This window comes from Natrix helvetica, assembly GCF_964273705.1.
Source record: "Natrix helvetica genome assembly, chromosome: 2".
Lineage (NCBI taxonomy): Eukaryota > Metazoa > Chordata > Lepidosauria > Squamata > Natricidae > Natrix > Natrix helvetica.
Genome location: NC_138552.1, coordinates 23674223 through 23686283, shown reverse-complemented (window position 1 = coordinate 23686283; position 12061 = coordinate 23674223). Strand labels below are relative to the sequence as shown.

Below are 12061 nucleotides of genomic sequence, written 5' to 3'. Positions count from 1 at the left end.
TTTTGAAAGGCTACATCTGTCCCCAATTTTTCCTATATTGGGGCACGGCTATGCAATTATCTCTCTCATCACCTCACAATTAATCCACAAAACGACAACTTCAGAAAATTACTCCTTTCCAGGTCAGTATATGTGTGTATGTGTATCTGTGTGAATTTTAACCAAAAAAAAAAAAAAAACCACCACCTGATTCAATATTTCCCAGGAACCTTTCAGGACAATTTTTATTCCAAAATTAATTCTCTATGCATTGTTACCAACTTTAATTTGTAAGATACTTGTATCAGGTTGAAATGGAAGTTTGCAGATCTTGTTACAGTGTAAGAAGCTGCCATTGACAGAAACAAGGCTGTCAATCTTGATTCTGTGCCTATCCTGCATTAGAGCTCTGCATGCTTTAAAAACGATTCAAAGAACTTGCTAACACAACCCCTTTCAAGTATTAATTAAAGCAGTCCATTTTTCCAGACTTCCAATCAAGCATGAAGAAAAATGTTTCTGCTTTAAGATGTTCATTATTAATAGAATAGTTTAAAGCAGCAGTATCTGTTTTCCAAGCTTATGTAGAAGGCTAAAAAAAATTGAATGGTAATACAATATGCTAGATTTGCATTGCTCAGAAGTATTGTTTCAACTTTTAAAATCCTTTCTTGTTTTGTTAAAAATGAACAACACTTGTTTTCAAACTTGCTTCTTTCAAGAATATTATTTGAAATATCAAAGTGAATAAAATAACTAAAAATGAATCAAAACATCTGCAAATTTCAGAGGGAAAAATATTTAGCTTTTGTTATATCAGACATTATTTGTTTCAATTATTGTAAGCAATGAGGAGGTTTGCTTGCCACAGACCTGAATTTTGATGGAAGTGTGGAAGAACAAGCAAAACATAGCAGACTGAGACTTTGAATGTCAATGATGTTGTGCTGTTTGCTTTTATATTCTCAAAGGTAAACAAACTTTATAAATGAATATTAATGAAAGTAAGATGATATTCAGACTCTGTTTACTTCTTTCAGAATAAACAGATACTCTCTTGACTCATCTTGCAGATAAACTAGGTGAAGCTCCTTTGTCCCTCCTTGAGGTCAAGAATGTTGCCTTTGAGGACATCATCATGTGAAGAAAATAAAGCCTGAGTTTGTCTATAAACATGGGTTTTTTATTTTCAATGTTGAGGCTGCTTAACTCCATAACGACTCTAGGCAGCTTACAGATAAAACATTAAAACAAGTATTGTAAGAAAAAGAAGAGAGAATTTTTTTTAAAAAACCAAGCTAAGAGGGGTCAGACATCCGAAATCAACATTTGGGAGAACAAATGGGTTTCTGTTGTGGTGTTTGCAGGAGACAATTAGTTCATTTAATTGGTTCATGACTCTCTGAGACTCCTTGCCAAGTTTTGCAGATATCAGCCTGTCAGCTCTCCAAGCCAGATACGGTCTGTGACAGTAGATCCTCCCTTGAAAGACTTTGCTAGATGTGAATGAGCAGAATTCGCAGTAAATTAATAAAAGGGTTTTTTGTTGGGACAAGGTGTTTGCTTCATGGTCTTGGGAAGCCTCGGTCAGAACAGTTTCTAGCAGTTTGTTGAAAGTCATGAATGCCAGGTTTTATTTTGAATTAGTGAGAAAAACTGCTACAATACTGTTTTCTGCAACCACCAGCTTTCTGTTCTTTCTTTGGAGAAGTTACTGATAAGTCTGGGGAAAACCTCTGATGAAAGATCAGCCACAGAGAACAGAATAAGCTACTTGGGAGAGAGAGAAAAGGAAGAGATTCTTTACCTAGTATTGAAGATCCGCATCCAGATTTGTTCCTGGGAGAAAGTCATACCAGATACTCTGGGATGGAATGCTATTGCCTCTAAATACATCAGATTGAAGTTTTACATGGAGCCATCATTGTTTATATATTTTAGTATTTTTCCGGGACTCCGTTGAAATGCTTTTTCACAACTTCATTCTACATAGTGCCTTTTTTTTACTGTGTTATGTAGGAAGTGGAAGACTTTGAGAATCGAATCATCCCCTAAATGTGTTACTTCTCCTTGGAATCCCTTTTTGGTTATGTTAAAGCAGACTATTGACACTCATGGTGTTGGGTGATAGTTACCATGATTCTTAAACTTTGACCACATCATCAGGAATAAAAGGAGTTCAGAAATGACAGCCCAAGCAATAATAAAGTATATAATCAAGCTGCATAATCTATTTTAATGTTTTGTTACTTTGCAACCAAAGATACATTATTGTATAAATGTTAAATCTTTTTTCTGTCATCCTTTAACATCATATATGCCTCAGTTTTTAAATCACATTTTATGAATTTTATCAATAAGTACAAAAATGTCTCTCTCAGGTGTCAAAAAGAATTTGAAAATAGAGATGGAGCTGCCAAAGGTGATGATGCTGTAAGGAAAAGATTTCATGCATTTGTGCTGTTTTTGGCTGAACTTTATCTAAATCTAGAGGTAAAAAAAAATATTTATTTCTGGTTGAATTGCTTCTTTCAATCTATAATTCTGGCCAGACATTTGTAAGGAAAATGGCTGAAGAATTCATCTGTAGAGCATTGTAACTCAATGCAAATCAGAAAACTCTGAACAAATTTAAAATTTTATTACTCTTTCTTATAATTTAATTTTGTTTTTAATTGTCATATGCTTGCATCCTTATAAAAAAAGCACCAGGTGTTCTTGCACTAATTTGCAAATTATTATTTTAAATGAACAATTGAATAAAATGCTGAGAGCATATTTTCCATTATATTTCCAAAAATAAATTGTATTTATGGATATTTCCTAACATAACCATTCAGAAGAAGTGCCGGAGATGTTGTTATAAAAATGAAGTGGTAGTATGCTTGTACATATTGTCGTGATCATTTTATTGCTAGAGCGATATCTTTCAATACAACAGTCATGAATCAAGCTTTTCTATTTCACTAGAATCAATTGCAACATACTACTGTAGGCATTTTATATCCTCTTAGGTATAAAATTGTGAGTTCTCTCATTCAATTAAATCTAACAGGTAGTTAAATTTTATTTGTTTATTAAATTTACATGCTGCCGATTTCACTATCGAGAATGATTCTTAATAAATAACATATTTTGCTGGGTTACCAGTGGCAGCAAAAAAAATTTGAACTGAGGAAAATAGCCTTCTTGGGTAAAGCATTCTATTATATAATCAGCTATTCAATTAATATAGAAAAATACCAAATACCTGAGTAGTAAGAACTTGGAATAGTTTTTAATTTCCAATATTGATTTTGCAAATATTATTTTTACATGTTTATAGGTAAAAGGAAGCAAAGGACTAGTAACTCGAGCTGACATTCTTCAAACTGGACTTCATGAGCTATTAAATACACTTTTTTCAAATCCTCTGGACAGCAATTTAATTTGTGCAGTAAAACTATTGAAAGTAAGACATTTTTATTCTGAGATTTTTAAAAAACAAGTGTGTTAATTATTAATAGAGCCTCTTTGGGTGTTGATTAATATTAATATTAGTATAAATACTGTAGTGTGATTAAGTGTTTCTTTAACCGGTGGAAATATATTCAGCTCTCCTGGCAAAAATGGGGGGTTGAACATTACCTTTAGTCCATGGACAACCTGCCTATTACAGGATATCCTAGCATTCAATATGCTGTTCATAATCCAGCTACATCTCTACCCATGGCTGTCCAAGCAAAGGTGCCAAAATTTTGTTCCCGTATCTGGAGGTAGAAGAATAGGCTTCAGCCAACCCTTCCAAATATTAATGGCTGGTAGGCATAATGACCAGAAGGAGTAACCTTGAGGAACAGGAGAATCACAACCAAGACAACACTCAAAAGACAAAAGAAACCCCAACCCAGGACAGAGATATAATTGGACAAAGTGTTTGAGACAGGATTTTCCCTAGTTCTCACAAAAATAAAAGTTTTTCGTAGTTCTCACAAAGTATTCAGACTTGGAAGATTCTGTACCAGTGGTGGGTTCCTACCGGATCGCGTGCGCTCCCTTTCAGCGCTCCACCTGGCTCGCGCGCTCCCTTTCAGCGCTCCACCTGGCTCGCGCGCTCCCTTCCGGCGCTAAAACCAGAAGTACGGTCTTGCCCCGCCCCTGGCGAAGCGACGACGCCTGCCTGCGCTCCACCGAGCGTGGAGCGCAGGCAGGCGTCGTCGCTTCGCCAGGGGCGGGGCAAGACCGTACTTCCGGTTTTAGCGCCGGAAGGGAGCGCGCGAGCCAGGTGGAGCGCTGAAAGGGAGCGCGCGAGCCAGGTGGAGCGCTGAAAGGGAGCGCGTGCGCGATCCGGTGCGATCCGGCAGGAACCCACCACTGTTCTGTACCTTATAATAAAAGTAGTATTAGCATTCATAACTTTACTTTCCTGGGTTGATCTACCTTGAAGAGCTGACGGTAGGTCTTGAGATCCCCCAGGTCTAAGAATTTGAGAATTTACATTTTTGACTTTTGAACTAGGTTCAAGATTTCAGTGTGCATCTGCTCAGGTCACAACTCCTGCCAGAACAGTGGTGACAGCTATAGCCAGGAAGGCTATCGAACTTTGTCTTCTGTGCCAGTTGCTGGACCAGGGGGCCTTGCTCATACCTTAACTCCCATTTGGGTTACTACAATGCACTGTACACGGGGCTTCCCTTGAAGAACATCTGGAAGTTTCTCTTGGTCCAGAATGTGGTAGCTCAAGTAGTTATAGGCTCTGAATACTCCTCTACTTCAGAAGCTGCACTGGCTTCTAAAAAGCTTCAAGATTCTGTACATCATCTATAAAGCCCTACATGATATAGGACATGGTTATAGGCAGGATTGCCTCCTCTAGTGTTGTCCCAGATGCTCCAGTAAGGCCCATTCCCACTCCCGACACCTTTTGGGACTTTAGCGATGTGCTTTCTGAGTTGGGCCCCTTACTGTTGAAACAAATTGCCCTGATACCTGACTGACACTGGCCCTTTAGACCTTTGGAATGTCTGTCAAGACCTGACTCTTTCCCCCAGCATTTGAGTCCAGATGAGTGGAGCATCAATTAGTAGAGTTGCAGTGCAGTTTAACCTGGTTGCATTTTATTGCTTCAGTTTTTTTTTTAAATGTATTGAGCTGCTTGTTGGGGGGGGTGGGGTTATTAGTTGTAAATTTTTTGTATGAGTTGGGCAGCCATATGTATTTTATAAATAGATAAATAAAAGTAGCTTTGCAAGAAGCATCGACTGTAATCGAAAAAAGGTTAGAAAGCATAGTTCTTATCCAATTCTGAATGCAACTCACTTTTTCAAATTAGTTTAATCTGATGTGTTCTGAGTCATTGCTTTTATTTGTTTCCCAGTTGACAGGATCTGTCCTTGAAGATGCATGGAAAGAAAAAGGAAGTACTTATATGGATAATATAATACAGAAAATTGAAAATGTTGTCTTAGATGCAAATTGCAGCAGGTAGTAAGAAAATTCAATAGTTTCCCAGTTATCTTGTAATGTAAAACCATTTTGTGTCATTTCTAATATAATAAAAAGTACAGTTCAGTTTGTAGCTGTCTTGCTCATTTCCTGCAAAAATTATCATTCTAGAAAAAAATGGACTGTGAAGTGTGTGTTAAAATATATGTCATATTTAAATAACACATCTCTCAATAAATATACGGAGTAAAAAATGTTTAGAGGATCCTAGGAAATAGGTATATTCTGCCATCTTTAAATCTTGCAGTTACTTTGAATAGTGACATCATAATATGTGTCATTTTTAAGACTAATACTGCGTCTAGAAGAGTGCAGTGAGCTCACATGGCATTGTGGGATATTTTAATTTTTGTAGTTCTGTAATTTTGCAGCATTCTACCTTTGCATCAGAAGGGTGCCACAAAATGACAAAGTGAGGTAACCTCTGGATCAATAAATAAAGCAAATAATAACCTGAGAGTTTCATATATTCCCTAAATAATTCTACATTCTAATTCCATATTTATTCTTTATTCTTTCATTTCTATCCTTAAGCAGAGTAAGAATCAGGTAGACCCAAATCAACTGTCCTGTGCTTACTAGCAAAGCCTTCTGTGTTATTCTCTAAAGGCTATGATTTTTACTAGCCCTGCATTACACCCTTAAAGAAACTTCATTTGTCTTTAGTCTTGCGGTGATTAGGGTGTCCATGATATCCACTTCTTCTTTCTTATTTGTCGTGGACATCAGCACATGTCTGCACAATCTATTGCTTGCCTAGACCTTGCCTAGATCATTAAGCTACTTCTGGTGTATGAATTATTGCCTGTAATAGATATTAGGGAACGACCAGAACTGCTTTTCTCATTACTGGTAGAGTTAAGAAAATGCTTACACAAACATTTCAGAGAAGACGGTACACTTAAAGAGTGATAAGGAAAGAGGCTGGAGTCCTTGAACTCAGCAGATAGACAAAATCAACAGAAGTGCTAAATTTAAATAACTCTTCTTTAACCAACCTAAACGGTGTAGATTCTTCAAAGCCATGTGTCATTTAATACCTATATTTCATGTATGAAAATTCTGATAACAAAAGTTGTTCTTTGACAATGCATTAGCATTAAATTTTATTTACATTTTGAGAAGCTGTAATAAATTAGGTGTATTCTAACGGTAAACACTGTAATTATTTTTATTTTCTACTTTTCTGTTACAGAGACGTAAAGCATATGCTATTAAAATTAGTAGAACTGCGGTCAAGTAATTGGGGAAGAGTACATATTGCTTCAACATACAGGGAAGCAACTCCAGAAAACGATCCTAACTACTTCATGGTAAAGTACATTGGTATTCTTCTTCCGTAGATTATCCCTGAGATAGCTTTACTGAAATAAATATAAAAGTGTTAAAGCACACAAAATTAAAACATAGAAACATAAATAAATAAAGTATATTTTAATTCTAGAATGAACCAACCTTTTACACATCAGAGGGTGTCCCTTTCACTGCAGCAGATCCAGGTATGTTCTAACTATTTGCTTTGCAAATAATAGCTAAAGTAGAAGTTAATTAAATTTAAATTTTATAGCTCTCAAAGAAGGCAGACAAAAATAGATAGAGCTTTATTAAAAGTTCCAGAAAATGCTTTCTATCCATTCAGATGGAATTCTAAGCGTCATGCTAGTTTCATTGTCTGCAGTCACAACAGCAGCATATTGAATCCATTGTTGTTTCTGTCATTTGTAGACAAATTATTAACAAAGATAAATAAACCTAGAGATACGAAGCTTTGTGACAGATAGCTATGGAGAAAATCCATCTATAGGTAATCCTCATTTAGGAACCACAATTGGGACTAGCAACTTGGTTGTTAAACAAAGCTATTACAACCGTTCTTACGATCTTTCTTCAGTTTTCCTTTATTTTACAAACCTGTAAAGGTCTTAAATGTGAAGATTGGCAATAGCACTTAGACTTATGTTCTGCTCCATAGTGCTTTACAGCCCTCTGAGCGGTTTACAGAGTCAGCCTATTGCCCCCCAAACAATCTGAGTCCTCATTTTACTGACTTCGCAAGGATGAAAGGTTGAGTCAACCTTGAACCAGTGGGAATTAAACTGCTGAATGCAGCCAGCAGTCAGCAGAGGTAGCTTGCAATGCTGCATTCTAACCACTGCACCACCAAAAGGTCGCTAAGCAAGAACTATTTGTATGGGATTGCTAAGAGTACTTGATGACAGTCAATATCAGTCATGCTTTATTCCATACCTGCATCCTACATCCACAGTCTTGGAACCCTTTTTTTCTTTATGTGACTTTTTTATAATTGTACTCCTTTGTTTAGCACTTAGTTGCTTTTGACTAATGGTTTAAAGCACAGAACGTGTCTTTCCACTTTATTGCGCATTGCAGACTTTTACTTTTGTTGGCAGTAAGAAAACGTTGCTACAGTACAGTATATTGCAAGTTGTTTAATGTGACCTATGCTGCTTGAGGGCAAACATTATTGAAGAAAGGCCAGGGGAAGAGAAAGCTTAGGATATGCATGATGAAGTACAATAAAGTGTTACTTTTAAGCAAAATCAATGTGCTATTAAGAGCTTACCCAAATTATCAGATACATATCTGTAATATCTTTACTAATAGATATAGTGAATAAATAAGCTTGGATGGGGTACTTAATAAAATGTTGCTATTATAGATTACCAAGAGAAATATCAAGAACTTCTTGAAAGGCAAGATTTGTTTCAAGGATATGAAGAAAATGGAACAGGAGCTGAAGACCAGTAAGTTCTTATTTTAGTCTAACTTGTGAGCAGACAGAATCGTTTTAGCATGATCGCTAACATTCCTAATTGGTCATCACTTTTCAGGAATATTTTTGTCAAAATTTATCGTTTTGAAAATACTTTAGTATTCAAAGTTTTTATATACAACTGACTGCTTCTTTCAGTTTTATTTACTGATATTCTACTAAATGGTAACATTAATAAATACCTTAAGAGATCTACAGAGCTCTTTTTACTAATTGTTGCTTTTGAAAATAATATTTTCATAATATTTTAGGGCCTACAGCAAAAAAGCTACTTTAAGATTATTTCTGTCTTTCTGTTCAGTTCCTTATCTGATCTGGTTTTTTGGATCCTATAAATTCCTCTGTTTGTATTTGAATGTGCAGCAGAGACCTTAGCAGCTGGAATGTAGATAATTTCCTGTTGGAAAGAATACTTGTTTTATACTTAGGAATTTAAATTGTTAAATTGTTCATAAGTGATGCTAACATTTATAAATGTGAACTTCTTTGCACCTAAGAAATTTAAACTTAGTGTGCAATGAGAGCTTGCCAGTGTTCAACTTATACAAATATAGATCCATAACATTATTATTGGTATTTATCTTTTTTTGATTAATGTTTTTAAAACTTGAATTTTAAAAAATGTGTATTTAACCTGAATTTTATTGCAGATACTTTGATGATGATGATGACGATGATGAAAAAGATGATGAGATGGATCCAGAAATTGAAGAAGCGTTTGAAAAATTTTGCTTAGAATCTGAACGCAAGAGGAAACAATAAATTTTACATAAAGTTTGTTTTTTGAAAAAACTAAAACAGCATAGAATGGACAATAAGGAAACAAATGGAAAATCCTTTAATCCATATCAAAGGAAATTAAGTTTTTCCAAGTATGCAATTTCCCTCTTGTTAAACAGAATCTGCCAAAAAGAAGCAATTGTAAAGTGAAGTTCTTTATCTTGAATAATATGTAAATATTATAGTTTATTTTATGTACAGTTAAATAAGCAGTGTTTTTGCTGTAACAAATTTATTTGGCGCGTCGCATTAATCTAAAAGTTCAAGTTAGATTAAATTTGTATTAAAAATTCACACTTTTCTGAAGTAAAATCCTTTCAATAGTAATGCATTTTGACTTGCTTTTGGAATGGATTTGTACATTCTTTCCTTTGGATAGCTTGTAGCATTCACCCCACATTTTTAGGCTCATGAAGTTGCCAAATTATTTACTTAATATTTTACAAATCATGAAAATTGTAACCACCTAAGGACAATTTGGAGCTGGGCACAAAAATTGAATTTTCAAACAGCTACATTGTCAATGTTTCAGTTCATCAAATCTGTCTTCAACATTACTGTGTTTTAGATATCATATTGGTCATCTTCTGAAGTATGGTTTTAGATGATCAGAAATGTGTCATGTTTATTCCTTTACCCATTTTCATATTAATACTTCCTGCTTTAGCCATTGTTTATTGTCAGGCATGTGTTGACAAAACAATGATTTATGCTAATCAGGATTACTTTAAAATGTTGGTTTAAAAATCTGGTTCATCAGGTAAAGGAGAAGATTGCAAAGTCCCCCAAAATGGTTTAGGATGCTTTCTAAATCCTGATTCACAGATAGTAGCCTAGAAATTCTGATTCTGACCTTTGCTCATGTTTGCAGAGAATAATTGCATTTTTACACCAGCAACATTGGACCCTAAGATGAGGACTTGCTGTTTTAGAGGTTTAAAAATAGAATATGTCTGAATTCAGCCATTTCTGTTGATTTTCACTTTGAAATTTTAAAGAAGATATTTTTTAGTTCAAAGTTCATAATTTGTGTCTTTGAAATGCATACTAAGAAAGCCCTCGTGTCTCTTTTTAGTTTGCATCACATTTAACAAGTAAATTGTTTACAAAGAAATTTGTCTACTGATTATGTCTTCCCTTTAAATCATCTGTTTTTTCTCTCTCTAAAATTGTGTCCAGGATACTTTTAACATTTTATTCACTATTTTATATTACCTAGAATCTTATTTCCTAACACCAAATGTGTTGAACCTCCTGAGCAGTAGGCTAAATAACTTATATAAAGACATAAGTTGTAAATATGTATGTAAATAGTGCTGTTTAATATTGCAGTGTTATAACTTGGTACAATTTGTGTCTGTTAAATGAGTTAGTATAAAATTACATCTTCTGGTTGTTTAGCTTTTAGTTAACACCATATTTTGCAAAAAAAATAAAAATAAACAGTTTGTTGTTGTTGGATACGTTTTATTTACTTTTTTAGTGCTTTCATTTTTATTAAGAAAGAATATTAAATCTTCCTTGTTTTCTTCTGTGCTGATGAGTAATATCTTTAGAGTTGCTGGTGAAGTCTCATTTAAGGCCAGATGACTATATGTATATATCCATACTTTCTTGACGTGTGTATGTTTTCACATTGCCTTCTGCCAGGATGTTTTTTTTCCAATTGCAATCTCCCTGTCTAGCCTAAGGCCCAATGTACATTTCTTGATAGTTTCCTGCTGAAATATTAACTGGATTCAGCCTTGTTCACCCTCTTCAAAATCAAGGTCAGAAACAGCTGCATTGCACCTGCTTTTCAGGACTCCAGACTCTTCATCCTCAGGAGATAACATTTTTTAAAAAAAATTGAAAGACTGAGGACCACATGGATCTCTCCCTGTATGTATGTGTTTTCATTCCAACAGGACAAAATAGTAAATCCTCTTCAAGGAACAATATTTATATAACATACTTCAATACAAACTAGCCGCCATCATCTCATCTAGTGTGTGGTGTGAACTGGTTAGTATATTAGCAATAGCACCTAGACTTGTATGCTGCTCCATAATGCTTTTACAGCCCTCTCTAAGCGGTTTACAGAGTCAGCATATTGCCTCCAACAATCTGGGTCCTCATTTTACCCACCGCGGAAGGATGGAAGGCTGTGTCAATCTTGAGCCTGGTCAGATTTGAACTGCCAAACTGCAGCTAGCAGTCAGCTGAAGTAGCCTACATTGCTACATTCTAACCACTGCGGCATCTTGGCTCTTATAATTATTAAGTCTATTAAGGACTATATGGTTAGTATATTACACAATCTAACAAAGTTAACTGGATACATCATTTAATGTGTGGTTTGAACTCAGCCATTATGGCTTACCAAATTTTACAATACAAAAATTACATAACGGAAGACAGAGGAAATAAATGTTGGGAGATGGAATCCCAAATCTTTAGTGGGGGAAAAGTTTCAGTTGGCCGGGGGGGGGGGGGGGGGATAGTTTGCCTTATGAGAAAGGAAGAACACTCAATATGTCTCACTTATTGTCCATCAGAGACTACAGAATAGAACAGAACAGAATTCTTTATTGGCCAAGTATGATTGGACACACAAGGAATTTGCCTTTGGTGCATATGCTCTCTGTATATAAGAATAAAATACATTCATCAAGAATCAAGGTACAACACTTAATGATAGTCATAGGGTACAAATAAGCAATCAGGAAACTCTCAGTATGAATGTAATACAAATGTAAACAAAATATAAGGGTACAAGCAACCAAGTTACAGTCATGCAGTCATAATTGGGAAGAGATGGGTGATAGGAACAATGAGAAGACTAATAGTAATAGTAATGCAGCCTTAGTGAATAGTTTGACAGTGGTGAGGGAATAATTTGTTATTTGTTCATGTTACAGTAAATGACAGTGACAACTATAAATAAAAGATGAGCACCGCCCCCTAGAGTCAGGAAGGACTAGCACATATGTGCGAGGGGAACCTTTACTGTTCTGTAGGGAGAACGAGGCAGACAGGAACTGA

General features: G+C 35.3%; 1 protein-coding gene across 2 annotated transcripts in view; it reads left to right on the top strand.

Moving 5' to 3' along the window:
* PAIP1 (poly(A) binding protein interacting protein 1) overlaps positions 1-10496 on the top strand; it is a 32974-nt gene extending 22478 nt beyond the window's left edge. For both annotated transcript variants that reach the window (XM_081940094.1, XM_081940095.1), the window contains exons 4-11: positions 10-122; positions 2361-2472; positions 3305-3430; positions 5336-5442; positions 6659-6776; positions 6908-6962; positions 8144-8228; positions 8908-10496. In XM_081940094.1, the coding sequence (XP_081796220.1) occupies positions 10-122; positions 2361-2472; positions 3305-3430; positions 5336-5442; positions 6659-6776; positions 6908-6962; positions 8144-8228; positions 8908-9019 (828 nt within the window). In that variant the 3' untranslated portion in view covers positions 9020-10496. The remainder of the gene's footprint in view (positions 1-9; positions 123-2360; positions 2473-3304; positions 3431-5335; positions 5443-6658; positions 6777-6907; positions 6963-8143; positions 8229-8907) is intronic.
* Positions 10497-12061: the final 1565 nt, after the last annotated feature.